At 43.9% G+C, this 24,480-nt stretch overlaps 1 protein-coding gene across 1 annotated transcript in view; it reads left to right on the top strand.

The window, feature by feature from the left end:
* WASF2 (WASP family member 2) overlaps nucleotides 1–23,918 on the top strand; it is a 45,987-nt gene extending 22,069 nt beyond the window's left edge. The window contains exons 2-9 of the mRNA XM_082231732.1: nucleotides 2,219–2,372; nucleotides 7,449–7,583; nucleotides 8,448–8,601; nucleotides 11,091–11,208; nucleotides 12,631–12,761; nucleotides 16,254–16,403; nucleotides 17,635–18,140; nucleotides 19,005–23,918. Coding sequence (XP_082087858.1) covers nucleotides 2,243–2,372; nucleotides 7,449–7,583; nucleotides 8,448–8,601; nucleotides 11,091–11,208; nucleotides 12,631–12,761; nucleotides 16,254–16,403; nucleotides 17,635–18,140; nucleotides 19,005–19,162 — 1,482 coding nt within the window. The 5' untranslated portion in view covers nucleotides 2,219–2,242 and the 3' untranslated portion in view covers nucleotides 19,163–23,918. The remainder of the gene's footprint in view (nucleotides 1–2,218; nucleotides 2,373–7,448; nucleotides 7,584–8,447; nucleotides 8,602–11,090; nucleotides 11,209–12,630; nucleotides 12,762–16,253; nucleotides 16,404–17,634; nucleotides 18,141–19,004) is intronic.
* Nucleotides 23,919–24,480: the final 562 nt, after the last annotated feature.

Raw genomic sequence — 24,480 nt, 5'->3', positions numbered from 1 at the left:
AACTGTTCGTATGCAGTATTCTGTAGTTGTCCTTGGCAGAACTGACATGAAGAAATCTGTTGCTCTGGGAGTGCCTTTGTACTTTACATAGCTAATCACATGTGGTCTTCCAGACTTTTCCTTTGGACCTCTGCAAGTTATGCTGTCTACTGCAGTGTTTGGAATCACTCCATTGTATGACATTGTGTATTGTCCTCCCACCCACCCCCAATACTGCAGCCAGTGATGTGAGGGAAAACTCACAACATGATGACTGGCAAGTGATTCTCTAGGGATGCTATTTGCAGCATTTTGTGTAGTTCCGCCTTTCAACAGGAATAGAAAACTATTCTAATTGTAGTAATAAAAAGTCTGATGCTGCCCTTATGAAGAGTTAGAGTCAGATTCAGGTTTAGCCAAGACAGTGGTTGACTTTGAGCAAATTTTCTTTAGCCTCAGTTTTCCACCTCCGAAATAGGTTAAAGAGCTGTGCTGCACACAAAAATGGATGGAAGACTTCAGTCATATACAAAGTATACCAACTTTTCTGGCTATGAAAAATAGAAGTCTGTCCTTTTTATCATTTGTTGTGATTGTGCATACAGCAAGCTGGCTGACCTCTGCAGTATCCAAGCACAGGAAGACCCATTAAAAGGTGAATGTATTCCTGTCAAGTTTTGCTGGCGCTTCTTGGCTCACACTGTTAATTTCTTGAGATTTTTTTTAACCTCATGTTACATATAAAACCTTGGATGCTGTTCTGTGCCCTCCAGATCTTGAACTCCTCTGCGGTGGCAGGTCAGATTTGGAAATTCAGATTTTTGACTTGGGAGGTAATTAGCAAAAGCTAATATCGGCTTCAGTCCCTTAACGCACTGATAGAAAAGCATCCAGGAATGACTCCTGGACCTCAGAGATAAGCTGCCAGCTGCCACAGAGACTATAAAAGGGTGGTTCAAAGTCAAGCACAAACAGCTGACTTTTAAAAATGATTCTTGGTTTGTTGCTGTTGGTGACAGGAAGTCATGTTCCCCAAGCTGTCAGCTTCCTGCTTTTATTTTTTCCATTCCATCCACAGCAGATCAGAGTCTTTGTCATAAGACGGCTGTCTCCTCCGGTGGAGCTGTTCACCATCTGACCTAGGAAGGGGTCCACCCTTTTCCTTCAAAGAAATGAGCAAATGAATTTCAGTGTACTCTATTTTCACTAGTTGGATATCTTTTTAATGCTTGTTTTTGTTCTCCACTAGAGCTTAAATTTCTCAGAGAAATACTCTCTTGAGGATGAATGACTTAGGCATATAGGCACTACAAATGGACTTTATATTTGCTAGAAACAGGTTTGTGTTTTTTGTAATTAAGTGGAAAGGAGATAGTGATGATCAGAATATTCTTATTGGGATGTGTGTATTTGATATTTTTATACTGGAATGCTGTAAAATGGGGGGGGTGCTTTCTTCAAGTGTCAGGTTAGCATAACTGCAGATTCTTTGATAGTATAACTTCTGGGAGAGCAGATCAGCACGATTCCCTGTCAAACCATTTCAAACTTGTACTTTAATTCCTAGAGCTGCAGTCTTCGTTTGTCAAGCTATCAGCTGCTGTATGCCTTTCTAAAACTACTAGTGTGCATGTATCTCTAAAACCATAGCTGCTTTAGTGGGAGAACCTTCCAACACAAGGGACTTGGGGTGTGTGTGTGTGTGTGTGTGTGTGTGTGTGTGTGTGATGCAGACCTCAGACTGAGAAGCATTTGTTAGCAAGCTTCCTGGTCAGTTAAAAGTGCTTCCTGTTTTGTCCTGAGAGCCCAACTTGTCTGGTGTGATGGAAAATGTTTAACCCTTTCCCAACTGGACTTGGGTTGGTGTTTGTTCTCCACACCCCTCCTGTTAGCCTTTAATGGTTTTGGCTGAATGTTTAGCAGTATTTGAAAGAAGTCGGCTAGATAGATTTGAGCACATGGTTTGTGGGACAGATCACAGCAGCCCAGAGTGGGAAGCACCTTACAGTGGCTGGCCCCAGCTTCTCTGTAGCAAGCCTTAAAACTGCAGGGTTTTTTATTTTAAAAGCCTAGTTCTGACAGGTGTGTGTGTGTGTGTGTGTAGGGGGGGTGGAGATGAAAGCAGATTTGGATAAAGCTGATTTCTGAGCAGGGAAACGAATGTTGTGCTGCTGGTGATGCCAGCATCTGTGGCTGAGTAATCCTTTTCCTGTTTGCGGGATTTTTTTCCTCTTTTCAGAACGCCGCCTGAAGCTGGTCCACCATGCCATTAGTAACAAGGAACATCGAGCCAAGGCACCTGTGCCGTCAGACATTGCCTAGTGTTCGGAATGAGCTGGAATGCGTGACCAACATCACCCTGGCAAATGTCATTCGACAGCTGGGCAGCCTGAGTGAGTACCATGGCCAGCCTGCCTGCTGCCCTCAGGAGCTGCTAGGCTCTTGATTCAGCTGCCTTCTCTCTCTTCTTGTGTTCCTATTTCTCCCCCATCTGTCTTCCATGGGTAGTGCTAAAATATCTTCCTATGAAACCTCCTTGAACCTTCTCTCTCCTCCTTGAATTTCTCCCTCCTCTACTCAGCCAGTCTGTGTTGGAGAGGGATGAGCAAGGGATAACTGCAGCTGAAGCACAGCTGGAAGGAATACAAGACAGGCAGCCTCCATACAGAAGCGGTGGGCTAAGAACCTTCAATATGTTGAGCACATAATCAAGTGTCCCTCTCATTTGTTTTCAGTATTTAGTGTGCTAGCATTCCTTTTTATCCGATTCCTGTCATGATGCAGATGCAGCTACTTACTGATTTGAAAATTATGCATGTACCACATTGTATACTGAAATTCCCTCATGGAGACTATGAACCGTCACTCTATTTGGTTTTTTCATGCTGTTTATTTCTGTGGATGATGAATATGTTTTGGCTTTTATTTAGCTGGCTTTGTAAAAGGGCAGGATTACTACATGGGCAAAGGTTTAAAAAGAGAGAAATCGGCCACTTGGGTCTTTGTTACTCTTTAAAAATCATGATTGGATTGGAGTTGCATTAACTCTATTTCTCTAGACTTTTGACTTTCTAAAATGCTTGCAAAGGGGTCCTCATATACTCTGTGAGGTTGATACTCATTAGAGAGTGCCTGTATAAAGCTATGTAGGGTTAAGGTTGAATAGCTGTGTGAATTGATTTAAATAAAGCTGTTTTTAATGCACATATTTCCTGAACAAGCGTACCTGGTTGCAATTAAACAATTAAAACAACTGATTTGCAACTTTTAGAGCTTTTTACAAGCAAAGAGCAAAGTCAAAAGCCTTTTGGTCATGAAGATATAGGTCTTTTGTTTGGTTTTCTCCATGTACATGCAAGGATACTAAGCATGAACAAAATGGATCACATATGAGTAAACATCCATAAAATCAGCCTTTAAGTATCCATATCTTTGTAGAAGCAAGGGCTAATACAATATGTATGCAGATGAGCTAGAATCCTCCTCTTGTTAGGTGTCATCTGAGCCTGCTTGTATCTGGGCTGCTGCTTTTTTCCTTTCCAGCATAAGAGAGACTGTTCAAGGAGGTAGGTTTGTGGGCTGCATACCACTTTCTTTTATGTGGTTCCTTGTGGAGTTGCAAAACGTCGTGCGTCTGTTTCAACTGGGCCAGCATGCCATGGCTGGAAAGCAATACAGCAAGCCCTCAACATACGCAGGGGTTACGTTCCAGGGCTTGTGTCTAAAGCCAAAATCATGTATAGACAAAACACATTAGGTGCAATGGCAGGTGGGATTAATAAGAAGGATATTGAAATGCTGGAATGCGTGAGGAGGAGAGCGACCAAGGTGCTAAATGGTCTGGAAGCCAAGCCTTATGAGGAACAGTTTAGCTTGGAAAAGAGGAGACTAAGAGGAGGTAGGCATCTTAAAATAACTATGGTGCTGTCACATGGAAGATGGAGCAAGCTTGTTTTCTCCTTCTCTAGAGGGTAAGACTCAAACCAATGGATTCAAGTTATAAAAAAGGAGATTGTGACTAAACACCAGGAAGAACTTTCTGACAGTAAGAGCTGTTTCACAGTGCAACGGACTCCCTCTTGAGGTTGTGGGCTCTTCTTCACTGGAGGTTTTTAAGCAGAGGTTGGGTGGCCATCTGTCATGGATGCTCTAGTTGATTCCTGCATTGCAGAGGGTTGGACTAGATGACTTTTGGGTAACTTCCAACTGTACAATTCTGTGATTGCCAAAGTCTTTTATCCTGGATGCTTGCCCCTCCTTCCCCTTTTAATTTTTTTGCCAAGCATGTGAAGCTGAATGCACACAAGTTAAATGTGAGTAAGTTGCAGGCTGCATCCATAAAAGGGATGGCCTAGGAAGTTGGCAGACTTAGAAATCCCATCTCTGCTTCCCCAGGCATAGGCCAGTTCCCTTGGGTGCACAAGCACCATGAGAAAATAAAATGTGTGTCAAATTCATTAGCAGGTGTTGCCATTTATCAAGAGTATGTGTGCTAAAATCAGTGGAATGGCCGAAGTCTGCACCAGAATAAAGCACAGTTACCACAGTACAGAGTTTCAAAAGAGCCACCAGATAATACTATTTGATAAAGTGTATATAGCAGTGCTATATAGAGGGACGCGGGTGGCGCTGTGGGTAAAAGCCTCAGCGCCTAGGGCTTGCCGATCGAAAGGTCGGCGGTTCAAATCCCCGCAGCGGGGTGCGCTCCCGTTGTTCGGTCCCAGCGCCTGCCAACCTAGCAGTTCGAAAGCACCCTCGGGTGCAAGTAGATAAATAGGTACCGCTTACTAGCGGGAAGGTAAACGGCGTTTCCGTGTGCGGCTCTGGCTCGCCAGAGCAGCGATGTCACGCTGGCCACGTGACCCGGAAGTGTCTCCGGACAGCGCTGGCCCCCGGCCTCTTGAGTGAGATGGGCGCACAACCCTAGAGTCTGTCAAGACTGGCCCGTACGGGCAGGGGTACCTTTACCTTTACCTTTATATAGCAGTGCAGCTTTACTAGATGCACATGCATAGACTCAGACTGTATATCAGTTGCACCGATAACTTAATGTGCAAATGCATAATACAATACAGTGGTACCTCGCAAGACGAATGCCTCGCAAGACGAAAAACGCGCAAGAGGAAAGAGTTTTCCGTTTTTTGAGTCGTTCCGCAAGACGAATTTCCCTATGGGCTTGCTTCGCAAGACGAAACGTCTTGCGAGTTCTTGCGAGTTTGTTTCCTTTTTCTTAAAGCCGCTAAGCCGTTAATAGCCGCTAAGCCGCTAATAGCCGTGCTTCGCAAGACGAAAAAACTGCAAGACGAAGAGACTCGCGGAACGGATTCATTTCGTCTTGCGAGGCACCACTGTATCAATGCGCTTTCCTCTCTTTTCATGGTGAAACAGCTTGAATGTAAGTGTGGCTATCCAACACTATAAATGGACTGGTTCAGTTCCATGAGAGTGGGAATAAATGTCCCTTCAAGCAGGTATGGGCAGAACATAGCTCTGTGGTTGAACACATGGCATTTAGAAAGTCCCAGGTTCAATCACTGGCATCTCAATTTCAAGTGATCAGGTGTTGGGTGGTGGGAGATATTTGCCTGAAGCATTAAATTGCTGCTGCTAATCAGAGTACATAGCACAGGGCTAGAATTTATTTTGACTTTATGTAAGGCAGCTGTATCTTCATATATACACTGAAACTGATTCCCTTGACAGAAGTCTAGTTGCAGTGCAGTCACCCCTTTTTGTGTGAGGGGATATACCATAAAAGCAAGTATTCCACAAAGCTGTTTAGGGGGACTCCTGCTCTTCATCTAGGTCTAACTAACAGTGAATATTGTTTAAACATCTTATGTGGTCTTGCTGACAATGAGAACCCACTGCTAGCAATACTAAGGAAAACAAATATTCTAAGTTATTTTGTTGTGCCCACAGCTTTTATGGGTGGGCTTTGAGGCTGGTATATCTCCGAAGTCTGGAATCTGTATACATTTTGTAGCTATTAGTAGCTGAGGCTTGATTGGTGGCGATGCTGAAACTGAATTGCTTTCCCAGAGTTTCTAGCAGCTGACTTATAAGATTCCACTAGCTGCTTCTGCTTTCAAGGCAGCATCACCTGTCTTGCTACCTTTGCTTCCACCTAAACGTATTAAAGTGTCTTTCATTTAAGACTATTTACAGTGGTACCTCCGGTTGTGGAAACCTTGGGATCCGACCCGGAGCTCCGGAACGGATCCCGGGGTTTCCGCAACCGGAGGTGCCTGTTCTGCATATGTATGTGGTGCAGTAGAGTGCTTTTGTGCATACGTGAGCAGCAAAACCCAGAAGAATACTTCCGGGTTTGCCGCTTTCGCAACCTGAAGTTTACGTTACCCGAGGGTACTGTAAGCCAAGGTTCTGCTGTACTCACAAAAACAGTGAATTTTTGTACTTGTAGCCTGCCTTTCAGCCCTCTGGGACCTTCAGGGCTACTCACTAGATTTGACACTGCTTGGGGATGAGGATCTCTCTTCTTTAAATCCTTCCCTTATTTCCTTTGTGTTATACTTTAAAATTTACATAATCCACTGTGCTTGCATGAGAAGTTGACCTGCAGAGCTAAACTGAATACTGAATGGTTTACTTTGCTTTGTTGGCTTCTTAAATACACCAAACACTAATTTAGGGTACTTGGGTACCAGTGGGAACTTCAAGTGTTCTGTAGTTTTGAATTTCATCTTTAAATTTTAAATTGCTTAACTTCAGGTTCCTTCCTTCAAAATACTTGTTGTAAGTGTCTAGTCTGGCAGGAACATTAACATCTCCCAACTCAAATTCGGAGGCATTGTTTTCAACCTTGAAAGCACCTTGCTTTTTTTGTGCTGCCACCTGCAAGTAATAAATGACTCTGTGCCTACTGTGAAAGAGAGCCGAGAGATGGGGAGTTTCTTTTGGCAGCATTTAATGAAGTGAGTCTTTTTGAGCTTTTAGAGGACAATGAAATGTAGCTGTCATTGTGTGTCTATCCAGTAGACCATCCTAGAAGCTAAAGAGATCACAGACCCACAAGATGAAGGCTAAATGCAACAATATCATCTGATTCATGGCTGCCCTCCTTCTTTATTACTTTATGGAAGTCTTTAAGTTTTTTGTTTCGCTTCCTTCCTTGTTTAATGATGCTGTGGAAGGGTCATGTTTAGCTAGATTGGTTTGTAGACTTTTTCCCTACATGATTTGCTTGTTATAAATGTCCTGATTAGGAGAGCAAAACGTGACTGTTTCCAGTCATTCCCTCCTGAGATAAGAGGGCTAAAATACTTATGTATAAATACTTAGCACACCTATGCATGCACATACAATTTCTGGCACCCCTCTACCAATTGACATGTGGGGTACATAACAAAACTATAATGAAAAAGGAGCCTTTGCCAGCTTGCTTTATGACACACAGAGAGCAAGAAATTGTTCATTTAGAATTATAACGTTCTGCTATTCTTTTTCAGGTAAATTTGCTGAAGACATATTTGGAGAGCTTTTTACTCAGGCAAACACCTTTGCCTTTCGTGTAAGCTCTCTAGTCGAGAGAGTTGACCGCCTTCAGATCAAAGTTACTCAGCTGGATCCCAAGGAGGAGGAAGGTAATGGTGCAAAATTGATACACTTTTAGGCCAACTACGCTAAATTGCCATAGCAGCAGCTGCAAAATGCTTGTGGACTTGGAATGAACTTGACACCTGCAGACTGTCAGACTGTGGTCAGCTAACTTGCTTATCGCCCCATGGATGTGTGTGTCACTTGGTAGTAATGGCAAAAGTGAGGACCTCTTGCTCACCTGCTCTGCAGGTTTAGGGACACACATGCATAAGCCTGATACAGCAGCAGGCACCTTTTTCTTCTTGCAGCTCCCTCCAAAGAGCTTCTGTCCTCTTCTCTCAAGGTAAACTGTTTAGTTGTTCCTGCAGGCCATGCAAGTTAGCTGCAGGGATTTTGGAGCAAGCTGAAATTGGAGTTCATGAGGGCTTAATGAAGCAAAAATACAATCTGTAAGGATTCTGAGCTTTATTGGCCTCCAGAGATTTTTAGAAGGTGGTAGTTTTTGTCAATAACCATAATTCTCAGTTGTAATAAATATGTCCCAATACTTGGCTGTTATTTGACTGGTCATTAGACGAAAGAGGGGTTTTGGTTTTTTATGGGGGTGGATGGAGGTGAACTGTTCAAAGTCCAATTCTACTTGGAAGTTTTTCTGAATGCATATAGATCTTCTCTTTGATTAAAGGGGGTTTGTCTTTCCCCCCATGTTCTGTTTTTGTGTGTATGATTCTTTTCTTTTTTAAAAGCATAATTTCAGGGGATACTGTCTTGAAAGCTTTATTGATGTGGCAGAAGGATCCCATGTTGTGACAGCAGAGAGTATTGAGAACTATAACTGGGCAAACATGGGCTTAGGTTGTGTTTGAAGTGGCTTTATTTTCCTTATTCTTTCATTTCTCTCCTCTTAGTGTCTCTGCAAGGTATTAACACCAGGAAAGCCTTCAAAAGCTCCACAACTCAGGACCAAAAGCTCTTTGACAGAGACTCTCTCCCTGTGCCTGTCCTTGAAACTTATGGCGTTTGTAATATGCCTCCACCTCTTAATATCCTCTCGTCTTACAGGTAATGCACCTTATGCTTCTAGCTAAGTGGGGAGGCTGCCCATTCAGTTGAGAAGGTAATGGACCTGCTCTTAAAGGGCTTTCTTCTGTAAAGACTGTGGCGTGGTCCAGCTAGCCCATAAGAAAACCTGCTGACTCACCAAGGGGCCAGCGGACCTTCCTTACAAAGGCTAAAATGTCTTGGCCTTTTTAGTTGAGAGAAAAGTTGATGAGAGTGGTGGGCAAAGACTACACTATACAGATTTGTAACATTAAGGAGATGGGGAAACATGTTCTGCTACAGTACTAGAACACTCAGTTGAAATTAGGAACTGGTTTTGAAAAAAGAAGCAGCAGCACTACTTCACACAGCATGCAGTTGACTTCTGCATCACTCCCACAGTGACTGGTGATGCCTTCTAGTCTTCGAAAACTGTTAAAAAGCAGTAAACGAATCTGTGTAATATAGGGCCCATCTGTGGTGGGTAGCCATGATACGTAAATGAAACTCCCATGTTCAGAGCCTGCCTAGCCTGAGTATGCTGGAGATGTGCTGTGCATATGAGGCTCTAGAGCCAGCTAGCCAGTCACTGCTCAACTAAGTGAGTCTTTGCTGCAATTCAGCAAGATGGTTCTTAACATTGCCTTCTCTGCAATGGAGGGATGTCTAATGTCTTGAGCCTACAGACTGGATTTCCTTTAGCCAAACGGCTCAAGGGCCATATTTCTCCACCCGGAGCAGTAGCATAATTTCATGCTCCTTCTGCACACCCTTGCCAGATCAAGCATTTGACGGAACAGCATGTGCAAGGTGGAGAGTCAGAACAGGAGGGTTGCATAGTACATCCCTACCTTGCAAGTGCCCCTTCCAGTGGGAAATAAGCTGCCCCTGCCAACGGAGGCCTTTTGCTTTCAAACGGAGGATATGTCTGTCCATGAGGTCTACACTGGGCGTGGGCAAGTGCTTACCTTATTTCCTGATGTGTTTCCCAATGTGCTATGGGGAGAGGCTGCTATTTAGTGGTAGTTCTCACACGTACCATGCAGAAGGATCGAGGTTCAATCCCTGGCATCACTAGGTAGAGCTGGACTCTGGCCTGAAAGCACGGAGAACCACTGCCAGCCAGTGTAGACATTATGGAGCTAGATGGCAGGGGTCTTATGTGGCCTGGAGGCCTCCATTCAGCTCTCCCTGCTACTGAGGTTATTTGTAACTTTCCTTTTGGGAATTTTGAGAATTGATGTGCTTTGAAAAACGGTTCGGTGCTTTGTGGTATAGATTTGTAGTCATAGCAGTAAATAAGTTTCTGTGGTGGCAAGCCTAGCATATAACTTTGGTGTTTGTTCATACAAGCTCTTTTGTGTAATCTTGCTGTTCCTTTCTTACTCCCTTTGCACAATTTGCAGTGCATACATTTGCACGTATTATTGCCTGAAGTGGGTGCAGACAGTTCTTCTGAAAAGTGTGATTGTCTGTTGGTCCTTTTGCATCTCCAGAGACTGATACATCCTAGAGGAGAATGTGCCAGTGATACCAGACAGCTTTTCTTTGCTTGCCATCTAATTATGTCAGGTCATCTTGTGAAGATAGTACACATGGTGCAATTGGAATGGGATCAGGGTTAAGAATACACATATTTACTCAGTCCCCATCAACAAATATCTTTTGAATAGGTAAAAAGTAATTACTGATAGCTGGAGGCAGCTGTCTTTGAGATGCGACTGCACTGCAGTGGAGGTGTGTGGCTGTGAGCTAGTGACTGAGAACCTGTTTCCTCTCCATGATCAGGGACTATGAGGTGTCCCATCCCCAGACTCTACAGTTTAAACAGGGGTCTTGCTTCTTTCAGGAGCAGCCAGATGGGTGGAGTATAAATAATAAATTATTATTATTATTATTATTATTATTATTATTATTATTATTCCTTCTCAGCCTCCTTATTAGAGCAGAGAATCTCTGCTCATCTTAAGGTGGGTGGGAAGAGTAGAGAAAGAAACCCACCTAATACTTAACACCAGTTTTAATATACTTCCAGGTGTGGCCTCTTCCACTTTCCCCCTCCTCTTCCTTGGTGGTCTAAGAAACTTAGAAGCTGTCAGCCCAAGTCTGGAGGACTTGCCTCTTATCAGCCCCACACTTGAGTTGCAGCCCATCGTGTCTGATTGGACTACTTGTGAGAAAGCAACAAGGTTTAGACTCTTTCCCACATGAGAGTCGTAGTCCAACAACATCTGAGAGGGCAACAGGTTCTCTAACCCTGATGAATACTGTGAAAAATTGCCTTCTGCACCTGGAAGGCACAGCAGATGCCCTGGCTAGTGCAGGATGGGATGGAAAGATTCAATCCTTTTCCACCTGTCCCAGACGGTTTTTAAAAAAGAGGCGGGGGGTGTTTTCATTCTTGGACCACAGCGTTTGCATCTGAAATTTGGTGCATCTTAGTTGGGCTTTAGGTAAACATTTGACTATCTTGTGGTGAGTCAGTCTCTCTCTCTCCCACCCCCTCCTAGGGATGACGGCAAAGAAGCACTTAAATTCTATACAGATCCGTCATATTTCTTTGATCTTTGGAAGGAGAAAATGCTGCAGGACACGAAGGATATCATGAAAGAGAAGCGGAAGCATAGGGTAAGATGAAGGGTATCTTTTGCTCTTTGTGGGTTTTTTATCCCTTAAACAGGGAAAGGCAAGATATAAGATATTGCCACTGTCTGAATCCAGGCAGCCCTTTTTTGAAGTGGACATGAACACACAACAGGGTTGGTTCTTTTTATTTCAGTTTAAGTAGATAAAGTGGAATCAAATCTGCATCATTGGGTGTTTGTGCTGCGACAAGTCATGCCATTTATTTACCTATGGAGATAATATTTAGAGTCTCTTCACAAATTCCAGTGTGGTGTTAACATCTCTTCATTGAATATAGTGAGATTTGCATCAGAGTAAACACAAATACATACGATTGGACTACAAGCTTTTCACTCTGAAGAAAAATCTGGCTTTTGTACTTATTTGCTGTAACTCATCAAGGCTGTCTTTAACATTCTGGAAAATAATTAAGTGCATTAGGAACATTTTCCTCCCTTTCCCTGCAGTGTGTCAATTGTGTTGGGATTGTGCTCAGATGAAGCTTTTCCAAAACTAACCCCTTTTCCCCTGATCTGAGGCCTGCAATCCCTGGCGGGGGTGGGGGTGGGGAGGAATAAAGGGGAAGGACTGAAGCCCCACTTATTTTCCAAAATGTCCATGGTAGAGTGGCAGGGCAGGGAGAGAAGGCAAATGGGCTCCAACACAATATGCTAAAAGGTGTTTTCTCTGAACCAAATTTTCACACTCCCTCTCCTTGATCTCTTCTGAGGCAAAGGGAGCCATGCTTCTCTTTTGCTTTGAAAGGGATTGTGGCTGTGCAGATTGTGGTTTTATGGCACGTGCATGAAGGTAAAGGTAAAGGGACCCCTGACCGTTAGGTCCAGTTGCGGACAATTCTGGGGCTGCAGCGCTCATCTCGCTTTACTGGCCGAGGGAGCCGGCGTACAGCTACCAGGTCATGTGGCCAGCATGACTAAGCTGCTTCTGGCAAACCAGAGCAGCACACAGAAACGCCGTTTACCTTCCTGCCGGAGTGGTACCTATTTATCTACTTGCACTTTGACGTGCTTTTGAACTGCTAGGTTGGCAGGAGCACATGCATAGTTGCAGACAATTCAGTATAGAAGGAGTTTCTATACTGAGCCAGTGTGGTGTAGTGGTTAAGAGCGGTAGTCACGTAATCTTTGAGACTCCTGAAGGGGAGTGAAAGGCGGGATATCAAATCCAAACTCTTCTTCTTCTCTTCTTTTTTGGAGGTAAGAAGTGAACACTATTGGTCTCTTCCACCTGAGTTGCAGGTAGAGCCTTTTGGCAGCTGCAACACAAGGTTTGGCATATTAGTAGCTTCTCCTATGTCCTATGAAATCTAGGGTGAGGGGCAGCACTTGGTCGTCTTTGTGTCTTTTGTTCAACACCATTGCAGGTTATTGTGGCAACTCATAATCCTTTTTATATATTTTCTAGAAAGAAAAGAAGGATAATCCAAACAGAGGAAATGTGAACCCTCGGAAAATCAAAAGCCGGAAGGAAGAATGGGAGAAAATGAAAATGGGACAGGAGTTTGTTGAGTCGAGGGAAAAACTTGGACCAGGAGGGTAAGAGCTTATTCAGCAAATGGTCTGCTTGGTTGATCTGAATATGATCCACATAGCTCTGCTGTTCCTCTGGTTTAACATTTCAATGCTACTCTTATTGTGGCTTTTACATTCTACCAGTAATCCATTTGGTGATGAGGTTTTAGAACAAGTCCAGGAGTGAAACGTTTGTCATAAGTTTGCAACTTGCTGCATGTGTGTGGTGCTTAGGGGAGGTTACTTAAAACTGGCTGAGAGTCTTTAACGAAGTGTTTTCAGAATTTGATTATCCTTGGGCTGGCTTCAGTGCAAGCACAGCAGAAGTGCAAAAAACAAAAATGCAAGGAGCTTGAGGTTTCCATTTCTTGAATAGCAGCCCTGTGTCACATGGCAGCCCACATGGAAACTGGAGGGGCTCTCTGGCTGCTTGTGATCTGGCACAGAGGTGGTCTGTTGCTCAAAGCAAAGTCAGGATTCGTATTGAGCATGACCCACCCATAGGCATGCCTGAAGCAGCTTTTCAGATCCTAGCCCAAGTCAGTTTTCTGTATATCTGGTGCAGAAGTTCAAGGGCTTGGAAGCTGATTTCCCCACTTCTCAGATCTTCATGATTTTGATAGCTGTCTGCAGGAGTCCTGTATCATTCTGCTTTCACAAAACCCTCTTCCACTCCCAAATACTGCATGTTTATTGATTTGCATAATTCTGAAATGGGATAAAATGAAGAGGGAAACGAGCAGGAGGAAAATTTGTAATAGATGTTAAGTACGTGATATGTAACTGCATGCTATACAGCCTGATGGATCGTCTTAAGGTAATAGCTGCTGAACTTGCATACTGGTGCTTGGAGCCATTACAAGTGGTAATAGGGACTGAGGTAGCTGCTCCTGGTATGGCTTACTGGAATTAAGGTCAGAGCATGCTCTCCAAGCTGGCCATTCTTCATGAGGAACACAGCCATTTATAAGTAGAGAATTCTCTCTGCAGAATCCAAATTGAGGGTACTTTCTTCACCCAAACTTGGCCACAAGCTATGTGTTCCTGTTTGGCCCCAGCTCGTGACTGTAGAGGTGGCACTTCGGACATGGCGTTCTGGCATTCAGAACAATTCTCAGCTGGTTAGCTTGGCAGCATTCTAGGCGGTAGCTTTCTACCCGGAGAGATAAGCACACAAGATGATTCTGGCTCTTTCTGATACTCTCTTAACAGAGAAGGGAGGGATCAGAAATGGAACCGTTTAGTAGCCTTTCTCCTTTTAGTTGAATCAGAGATTTAATGGAACTGTCCATTTCAAGGTTGAATGCCACAGCAGGTGGGGAGAAGATGGCAGGGACCAGGTTTAATGGCCACTTCCCCTATAAAAGAATGTGGCCTTCTGTTTTAGACCCATGTAGTATGAAGCTTCCACCCATTTTGCATTTTCCAAGCCTTCCTTTTAGGAAAAGAAACCCTCATTTTTCTTCCATACCTCTTTCTTGTTTGTGGATTTTGCTTTTAGTTCTTGCCTTAGCTTCCACAGATTTGCATAATCATAGTCTAAAGAACACCGTTCCTGCCCTTTAAGTGAGTGGACTGGAAAGCTGTGTGCACTCAGGTTGTGGATACTTGTTTGTTCCTACTTGCTGTCCCTTTAAAAACATAGCTTGTCTAAAGCTGCTCCTAAAATTGCAAGCATTTCTGTTGCAAAAGAGAAGCCTTTGGCTGTGCTGGAATGGAAGGATGATTGGCAAAGGTGTGCCCTTGCCTTGCCTCTTTTCCAGTGTGCCTTCTGCTGGGCCCTGATCTGAAGGTTATTAGAAGGGGCTGCCCACACTATCACACTTTTCAGAGTCCCTCAACATGTGCCTGCTAGCGCCTGTTTTCCACACTGATGTGGTCTAGCAGTGAATTGTAAATGTCAATTAGATAACTTTAAAGGGTTTTCTTAATTGTTCAGGCAAGCAGGTGAAGCTTCAGTAACTGTGTATTTATGTCCATCACCTACAGCTGGTACCTGTCGGCTTGGAGACATATAGCAAATTTGCAAAAACAAATGGAGCCTATATCTGAATCGGGTGCAGCACTACAGACATATTGCTGGCCACACAAATGAGCGTTTGTGATTTGCCTGAGTTGGTGTGATCATGAGCAGACTCCCAGGACTGCACTTCCCACCTTTGGCAGGAGAAGGTGGTTTGTGTGAATTATTCACCCGTGCTTTATCTTAAAGCAGTTCCTGTACTGGACACTTCACTATTTCTAACTGAATCCAATCTGTATATGGCTAGATCACTTTCAAATGTGCAGGAAGGGACAGTTGGAGCTCCTAAAAATTGGTGGTCCTTTGGAGAGGACTTCCCAAATTTTCAGAACACGCGTCGCAAATAGATGTATGCACATATATTCCTTTCTAGCTCCTGCCTGAAAAAGTATGGAATATGCAGCCCCACCTCACTCTATGATGCAATGAGAGCCATCTGGGGAGCTGGAGAGTTCCCCTCTATACCAGTGTTAGAAACTGAGATAAATGGCACCTTTAAGATAGGTTATGGGTGCAACAACAGAATGTCTGTTGTTGTTGTTTAGTTGTGTCCGACTCTTCGTGACCCCCCTGGACCAGAGCACGCCAGGCACTCCTGTCTTCCACTGCCTCCCGCAGTTTGGTCAAACTCATGTTGGTAGCTTCAAGAACACTGTCCAACCATCTCGTCCTCGGTCGTCCCCTTCTCCTAGTGCCCTCCATCTTTCCCAGCATCAGGGTCTTTTCCAGGGAGTCTTCTCTTCTCATGAGGTGGCCAAATTATTGGAGGCTCAGCTTCAGGATCTGTCTATCCCCTCTCTTCCAAATAAAAGCTTTATTTCAGTATTATATGCAATATCTCATTCTAATGAGTCAAATTTATATAATAATAATAATGATTTTTTATTTATACCCCGCCCTCCCCAGCTCCCTCAGAGCGGCTATGTGGTGGTTTCCTTTTTTAAAGCCATAATCTTTATTGAAATTTTAACAATACATAATGAAAACAAAGTAGACGAATAGAAAATGTTGACTAAGCAAAAGAACCGAACAGTGGGAATGTGCGTAAACACAGCTCATAGAACATGCAGTTGTAACAGTAGGGGACACAACTTGTATTTTAATTTTGTTTAATTAATAAACTCCATTCTCTTGCTGCTTCACGTGTGATCTCATAATGATCCCCAGCTGCAGCTGCCCTGCCTTGCACACATTAGTAGGAGAGTCATTGGGATTGGAAGTCTTTTGACAGGGGTTGTTCTCTGACTCTTCATGGGCACACAGCACCACTCTGGTACTGAAAATGGTAGCCTCTTACTAGACTTTCAATCCAAATGATCTGGCAAGATGCTACAGTTTTCAGTACCAGAGTGGTTCTGATCTTGATGGCATTGTTTGTATTTCTTCCTGACTTGAATGTTCTGGAAGTATTCTTTACTTGGGGACCATTGAAGCCTTGGAAGGGAAGGGTTTTTATCTGATGTAGTCCATCTTGTCCTTTTGCTGATTTTTAGATACCCGTCTAATATGGTCTATCAGAATGGTAGCATTGGTTCCAATGAGAGTGTTGATGCCAACTACTACCCCCCGCCTCCGCAGCCAGATTCACCATCGCCTCCTTCGTTCACAGAGGACAGTCTTCCACCACCACCAATGGAATTTAGGTAAGCACCACTGAAGGACCACAATCAATGGAGTGAAAGAAGCAAGCTGTTTCGTTTTTCCATAAAACAAGTGCTTCCAATAAGACCACAGTGAGCCTGTCATATAAACCTCGTCCATGAAGCTTGTAGTGGTAGCTTGGGAGGAGAAGTGCTCATTATTGTTTTTTAAGCAATCCACAAAACACCTCACAAATAAGGGTGTTGCCCCGTGGTTTCTTGCCAGATACTGCTTAGGGTTGTGTTGTGCAGCACATTTACCCTTCATGGAGAGATCAGATTCCCTCCATGTTAGGCTGCTATGTGCAACCCAAGTGTCTTGCCATGATTGCACATGACTGTCAGCCACTCTGAATCCAATTGGTGAGGAACAGCTATAGTTACTGTTCAGACTGGGGAAGCGTTTTACTAAGAGGGAGAGTATACTCCTCCTTAGGGGAGGTATGTGGAGGAGGGGGGGGATTTTAGGTGAGAATTCACATACAGTGGTACCTCGTCAAACATCTGCGGCAAACCCAGAAGTACCGGAACGGTTTACTTCTGGGTTCGCCACTCGTGCATGCGCAGAAGTGCAAACTGTTCTGCACACGTGCGCAGATGCAGCACTTTGTCCAGCGTCCTTTTCAGCCCAGCGACCCGGGCTCCGGAACAGACCCTGGTCGCAAAATGAGATACAGTACTGTATTACTTTTCATTACCACGAGGGCTTCGAAAATCGATGTCTCTGTCATCCTGACATTCCGATGCAATTTTGTGTTAATGTGTTAATGTGCCATATTCCTAAATCAAGTTCCGATGGATTTCCTTCCCTCTTCAGGGTTGCTTTAAGAGTGGTTCCTGTAGCTATCTTAGCTGGAAAATACTATTGTGGAATGATGGGATTCCAAGGTACCAGCATTTGCTGGAGCTGGATATAAAACAAACACACACACACACACACACACACACCCTGGCAACAAGAATTTTTAATCTTTTGAGCAAGCTGTGCTCAAATACTTTCACATGTGTGCATGTGTTGGAATACTTTCCAAAGTCAGTCGTTGGATGCTAAACAGAATATTGGAACATAACTCCCAAACTCCTGGATCTCTTAGCCAAGCGTGATCTAATAAATGAAGCAAGTTACTATCAGGAAAACCTGAGAAATAGTGCTTACCCTTTTCCAGTTTATGATATTTGCAAAACTCATGGGACGTTTCCCCCCTGTCTCCTTCCCAATCTCTACTTTCAACAGCTATCCAGCACAAAATCAGAGTGGTTCCGGAGGGCTGAGAAAACCCAGCCTAGTCAGCCCAAGCCACCCTCCACCAGCTCCACCTATTGGCTCGCCACAGGGTGCCAGGCCAGGATTTGCACCACCTCCTGCACCGCCACCACCGCCACCGATGATTGGTGTTCCTCCACCGCCTCCACTGTCAGGCTTTCCGACTGCAGGCATCCCACCGCCACCATCTCCACCCTCATTCCCACCTCACCCCGATTTTGCCGCCCCTCCTCCTCCACCACCTCCAGCAGCAGATTACGCTGCTGTGCCTCCACCCCTGGTACCCCCGCCAACAGGAGGTGCACCGCCCCCTCCTCCACCCCCACCCCCTCCTGGTCCACCTCCATCGTCTTTTGGCGGCATGGATGGGCCAGAAACCCATCTTCCACAACCAGATTCGGGATCATCCAAGGCCAAGTCCTCATTGCCTGCTGTTAGTGAGGCTAGGAGCGACTTGCTTTCTGCTATCCGTCAAGGTAAGTCTCTTCTCATTTTGCATATCCTAAGTTTTAATGCCTGAAACGAGACCAATGGATTGGGAACTTGGAGTCCTCCGGGTGTTTTAGAGCACCCATCAGCCTCAGCCAGCATGCCTAGTAGTCATGGATTATGAGAGTTGTGGTCTTGCAATGTCTGGACTCGACATTTCACGTGTGTGTATGTATTTTGGTGGGGCTTACTGGAGCTGCAAGATGCCTAGTCATTTAGCAAATGTGTACTGGGAATACTTGCAATAAACCTTCCTTTTTCACTCCAGTGAGGGCATCCTCTTTGAACCTTTGCAATTTAGCCTGTTTGTAACTGTCTATCACGTGTCCTAAGCTGGGAAAGTAGTGAAAGAGCCACACTTTTTTACTCTCGTTTCCTTATTACTCAATTGAATTCTTCACTGCCAGTGATAGTTCCACCAGACTATAGCTGTAGCGGAATATTAGGAGCAGTTGAAACTTTAAAAACTGCAAGTCGAAATAACTGCTGGTTTTTGTCTTTTCAAAGGGAGGCTGCTTTTTGCTGCTTTATCCCAATATGCTTTACTTCAACCTGAGATCCTTTGCTGTTGACATAATCAGTCTTCAATAAGCTTCCTGCGCCACAGTCTTCAGAGGATCATATATTAGGCCCCTGCTAAGTCCTGCACCAGCAACATTTAAAAAAAAATCTCTCTTGAGATCTAGCTTGTTTTTTTTGTTTGTTTGTTTTCAGTTCGCCCTAATAAAGGTATTTCATACTACTTCCGTGTCTGCCCCTCCCCTGACACTGAGCAGCCCTTACCAAACATTACCAAAGACCACTGTTCCCTGGAAGGACCACCTCTAACCTTTTCTTTCCTCCCTTGATAGGATTCCAGCTTCGTAAAGTAGAAGAGGAGCGTGAACAAGAGAAGCGAGAAGTTGTGGGCAATGATGTGGCAACCATCCTCGCCCGCCGCATTGCAGTGGAATACAGCGATTCCGAGGATGATTCTTCAGAGTTTGATGAGGACGACTGGTCCGATTAAACACCAGCCCACCATTTGGGGGTGGGGGGAGTGGGTTTGAGAGAAAACGTATATAACTTCTGAGATTGCCAAAACCATTTCCCCCTTATTTTTCTCTCTCGTCCAGTAACCAAAGATCAATGTGCCCAACTTCCAAGTAACTACCAGCCACTTTCCATTGTTGGGATTTGTGCCTCCTTCCAGCAAGAAGGAAACTGAAACTAACCCCAGATCTCCATATTCTCAGGGTCCTAATCAAAAAAAACTGCTCTCTCGGGGTTGGGAGATAATTTCGTAAAAACAAAACAAAAGAACATTGCCTGTCCTGTCGCAGTCAGTATGTGTTGGTTAAAATGATGGGCATCTTGAAGGGCAATAAAACTTCCAGGCGATGCTCTTCCACTTTACAGCTTTACGGTGTGCATTGGAAATACTCTGCAAGCAGCCGGTGATTTGCCTTATCCAGTCAAATCGGCAAATGGATTTGAATTTCTATTCCCAACCCATTCCATCAACAATCTCCAGAATGCTCAATTCAAAATGTAAAGCCCAATGTTCATGAGAGTTGCACTATATACAGAACAGTTACTCCCCCCCCCCAATTCCTGTTTTTACAGTCTGAGGTGTGGCCCAGAGGTCATAGATCCTTTTTGCCCAGTTCCATATTGCCAAGCTGGTTTCACTTATGATAGAATTAGTACCTGCTACATGGGCAATATAACTTTCTGCCATGTTCCCCAAATAGAAAGCAATAAGCACTGGGCATAAGCAGACAATATAGCTGCATCATCTTGGTCTGTTGGGGGCCAAAAGTGGATCAGATTGGTTGCACATCTGTTTCAAAATTATGAGACTGTAACATCTTATATTAGAGGCTGAGCAGCAGCAATTTCAAGCCATTGGCCCAAGCTCTCTGTCTCTTCAGGCATCACATGGGGGCTTTGAGGATTAAAAAGTTGGTCATCTCTATACGCCTAGTCTGCTTCACTAGCTTGCTTTAATCCTTCAGCAGTTAGTTCCAAGGTCTATAGCAGCAGCTTTAGATCCCCTTACCTCTTTTTAGACAGGTGCCTTTTTACATTAGCCTTTCTAGGTCAAGAGCTCTGGATACATTAGCTTCTCTGGGTCAGTTAGCTCCCTTGGCCAAGAGCTGGTGTGCAGAAGGTCCTTAAATTTATCTGGGGATCCTGGTTACTGGAATAATGACAGCCACTCCCATAATGAGGGTGCTTGTTCTGGGTGCTAATTGGGAGCTCTCCTTTTTTTTTAACCTGTTTGAAATTCTTTACCTTTCCACATGCCTCTCCTCCTTTTTCACACTGTGACATGCCTTGTAACAGCTTTCGTACACCAAAGGAAAGGTGTCATCTTGTTTCTTTCTGTCTCATGCTTCCAACCCTTTATTACATGTCCTTTTTTTTTAAGGGTGTCTGATGCCAGAGCTTAGTGTTTTGTTTTAGCCAAGGGACCAAAGTATTAAAAGCAGGCACAAATTTGTTTTGGACTGAACGCAGAGTCCCAGCGAGGGAGCGGGGAGAATTTGTATCTAAACTACACTATGAGGTTCCTTCAGACATTCCCTGATGGAAGGCTGGTGCTTTTTGCTTTTGGTGCAGAGCTGCTTTAAGCATATGTTTCCATTGTCTTGAGAAAAAGGAGACAATAGGCTCTTCACTGGTGGATTAGCACTCAATGTTAGAACACAGGATATTTGTATCATAAAAAGGCAGGGGGGAGACAGGGTGCTGTTTTCACATAAACCGTGCATCCTGGAAGGTGCTGTGCCTGCTGTGATTTGGAACACTGAGTTTCTTGTTCAGGCACCAAGATCAGCAGCTGGCTTATAATGTCTGTTGTATAATGTGCCTTGCAGTTCTTCCCAGTCTTTGCTCTCAAAATCTATGCAACAGAACCTGCAGCTTTGCACTAGCGTAACTATTTAGAGATGGCATTTGTGTGTGTGGTGTTCTGTCTAAGGCAGTGTTAGCCAAGCTTGGCCCTCCAACTGTTTTGGGACTACAACTCCCATCATCCCTGACCACTGGTCCTGTTAGCTAGGGAACAAGTAATACTCTCTGCAAAGCCTAGTGTACACATTAAGGATCACTAAAAATGGACTGGTTATTCATGGACTTGCTACGCCCATTATTTTGTAATCAGGTCAGTGGTAGTTAGCGTGGCTGTCCACCTCACCCAGTGGATGGTTGCACACTGGCTGGCAGTTTGACGATTGTAATCGAGTGAACAGAAATAGGAGTAGTGGCCATCCTTAACTGTGCAGAATAAACGTGAACTTCTCAGCATGTGCTTGGACTTCTAAAGGTTTTATAGTGGTGATGATAACTTTCTGCAGTCTGTAGATGTGGATATAACATATGCACAGAGCAATTCATTTTAAGAGTTGAAAAATAAGTTGCCTGTAACCAGTGCTATTTTTCTAGAAAAAGAGGTGCCGGAACTCACCATGAACACCTCCCTTGTTCTCTTATAATGCCAATGGCGCCCATCTGAGCGGTCCTGGAACTGAGTTCCAACTGAAAAAAAAAGTCATGCCTGTAACTCAGGTTCTCCCTGCTAAATCTGTGTCTGCTGTTGCCCTTTGAAATGGGCAGCATGATGCATTGGAGAATGACATGCAACCAATGGGAGTTTAAGATGAATAGTTTAAAATAAGAGATTGTTTGCCCATATTGTATCATTGAGGCTTGTGAACCTCTGCCTGCAGCCGTGTAATGGGTGCTGTCAAAATACTGAACATTTCCTGTCCCATTTTTGCAGTTTAGTTTTGCAGTAGAAACAGGTATCAAGCTTTCTAAAAGAAATCGCACTGTCTCCTCTTGAAACATCTGCTAGTGTGTGCTGGTAACCAAAATGGAAACAAGATGTGTGTCCGGGATGGTTTCCATCAGTCAGTTGGCTTTTTTTAAAGCTATTTTGACTGTAGAATTGCTTGTCTATCATGGGCATTGTGTGGTTTCTGTTGATTGGTTTTTAACCCCTCCTTGAGGGTTCTTAAATTTTACTTAGCAGTCTTCTAAAGCAGAGTGATAGGGAACAGCCATTGTTCAGTTAAGTGAAGGGGGGAGCAAATTTCTTGAAAACCCTTATGCTTGAGCCTTTTTAGGCCCCAGGACCCTTAAGCACATCCGCTAGAACTGTGGTACCCCCCATTGCATTCTGCAGAAAGCTTGCCAGTTACTCTGCCCCCTTCTCTTTTACTTCACAGCACATTTCCGAGTCAGTCCTTTTTCAAGCTCTTTTAAAGTGCTCCTTCTCTTCTTCCTTGGCTCCAATTTTCGACCACAGCTACCTGGGATGCAGAGTGTTCGGTCTTAAACCTCTTCTACAGCCAATGAATTTCCGCTTCTTTCCTTGCTTCTCCATCACCGCTGACCAAATCCAAGGAGAAAGACCCTTGACTGTCCCAGAGGCCACAAGCAGCCTTTCAGTTCTCTAAACTGTGCCTCCTTTTGAACTACATGCTTGGGGAAAGGAGAGAGTGTCCTTTTTGACAAGCTGTTCATGCCTTCAGAGACTCTCAAGCTGTTCTGTGTTTGATTTTCCTTTGTATGTACCTTAAAAAAAATCTTTATAAAGTGTGGGGTGGGATAAGGGTCTGATTATATATTTTTTTTGTATTGCCGCTTTTAACACAATTCATTTTAAATGATTTTTTAAAAAACTAACCAATTTCTTTTTGTTTCCTGTCTAGGATGATAGATGACTTTGATAAGTGCCTTATTTCGTATGACACAAATATATTTATAAGAGTAATTATTTCATGTGTATTGCTAGGGGCTCACCTAAACAAAAGATGGAATGCTGAAAGAAAACCGCCTTTAATTCTTCCCCTTCCCCAGTTCCCCTGGTGGATTTTACGGTAGAGAAACATCATTAGATGCGCCTTGGTATCTGTGGGGGAAGCAGTTATGACTGGAGTTGTTTGATTCTTACTGGGGGCAAAATATTCCTGTCAGACCAAGGGTTGGTTCACATGCTTCTGAGTGGTAGGCACAATGGCTGCTGCCATGTTTTCCCAGATTGATCATCATGTATATTTTCACATGCTTACTGAATAATGAGGCATGTGGTCAGGCAACCGTTTTTGTTGCTGTACATGCAGAACTTACTAGATGCCCAGAAACTGGCTGTTGCCATAGATCCAGTGGTTGTGTGAACTTGCCCTTGGGTGGCTCTAAGAAAATATTGTCTGATCTTACCAGAAAATGCTATTATGAGCCCACCTTTGTTCAACACTGAGGCCAGTAACGGCTTGATGGTGAGGTGCCAAATTTTAGTTTGTCCACCTTGGGTGAGGAGGGAAGTAACATTGCTTTCCTTCATTACCTTCAAACAGAATTTGGCCCTCCTTGTTCATCTGATTATTATTTCTGGCTACAGTTCTTAATCCAGACTTTTTAAATAATTGCTTTTATAAATTCTTCCAGTCTTCTCTCTCTCTCTCTCTCTTTTCTTGAGGGACTTTTTGTAATGTACATGTGATTTTAAAAAAATACTTTTTACCATGTAAACTTTAAAGAAATGATAAATTCTTTCTAGCCAATCAAAAGTTGTGTTCATATTACTTGGAAGTGGAGGGGGGGATGATACGTTTGAGGTAGGAGAAGTGTAAGATGCTTTCTCCTTCATGCTCAGTCTGAGGATTGAAAAGGCTCTTAAAACTGCTGTTGTGTCTATGCAAACTAAACTTAAAAAGGAGGTCACCTTCTTCAGCCTCCCTGTGCTCATAATGCCCCAAATAAATAGCTAACCTTGTCATTTGTTTCCAGGAAATTCTATCTGTCAAAGCAAAAATGGTCTTGCCAGATCAGATCAAGACTGTCTCATCCAGCAGTTCATCTCCCAACAGTGGCCAGCCAGATACCTTGAAGTTCACGGGTAATAGCTGTGCCCTGTTTGTAATAAGAATGCACTGCCTTCAGTCACGAAAGCTCTGTTTTTGGCTTTGTCATAGCTAATGCACATTGATAAGTCTATTTTCTGCACATTTGTCTAATCCTCAACAAAAAACAACCAACCCACATCAACCATATGTGTAGCAGAAATTCCACTTAGCCTGGTCGGTGTCTGTAAGATTGAGGGTGTTCCAAAGCTTATTTTAGGTGGAGATACATGAAACTTCAGCTCATATTCACGTTGTTTGCACAACTCTGTTGAATCTTGGATTGGCACTTAGAAACAGACTTCAGTTATGCACGTTACCCTTAACACACACATCTCCCTAAAAGATTTTTAAGAAGTCTGGAGTGAATCGTGAAAGAGCCCTGGACTCTGCAAGGCAAACAGAGAATTCTGCATTTACAGAAGAATGTCCGTCG

Source organism: Podarcis vaucheri, assembly GCF_965113315.1.
Source record: "Podarcis vaucheri genome assembly, chromosome: 7".
In the NCBI taxonomy this organism is placed as follows: domain Eukaryota; kingdom Metazoa; phylum Chordata; class Lepidosauria; order Squamata; family Lacertidae; genus Podarcis; species Podarcis vaucheri.
Note: the sequence above shows the minus strand (reverse complement) of the source record. Positions and strands in the feature narration are given on the sequence as shown.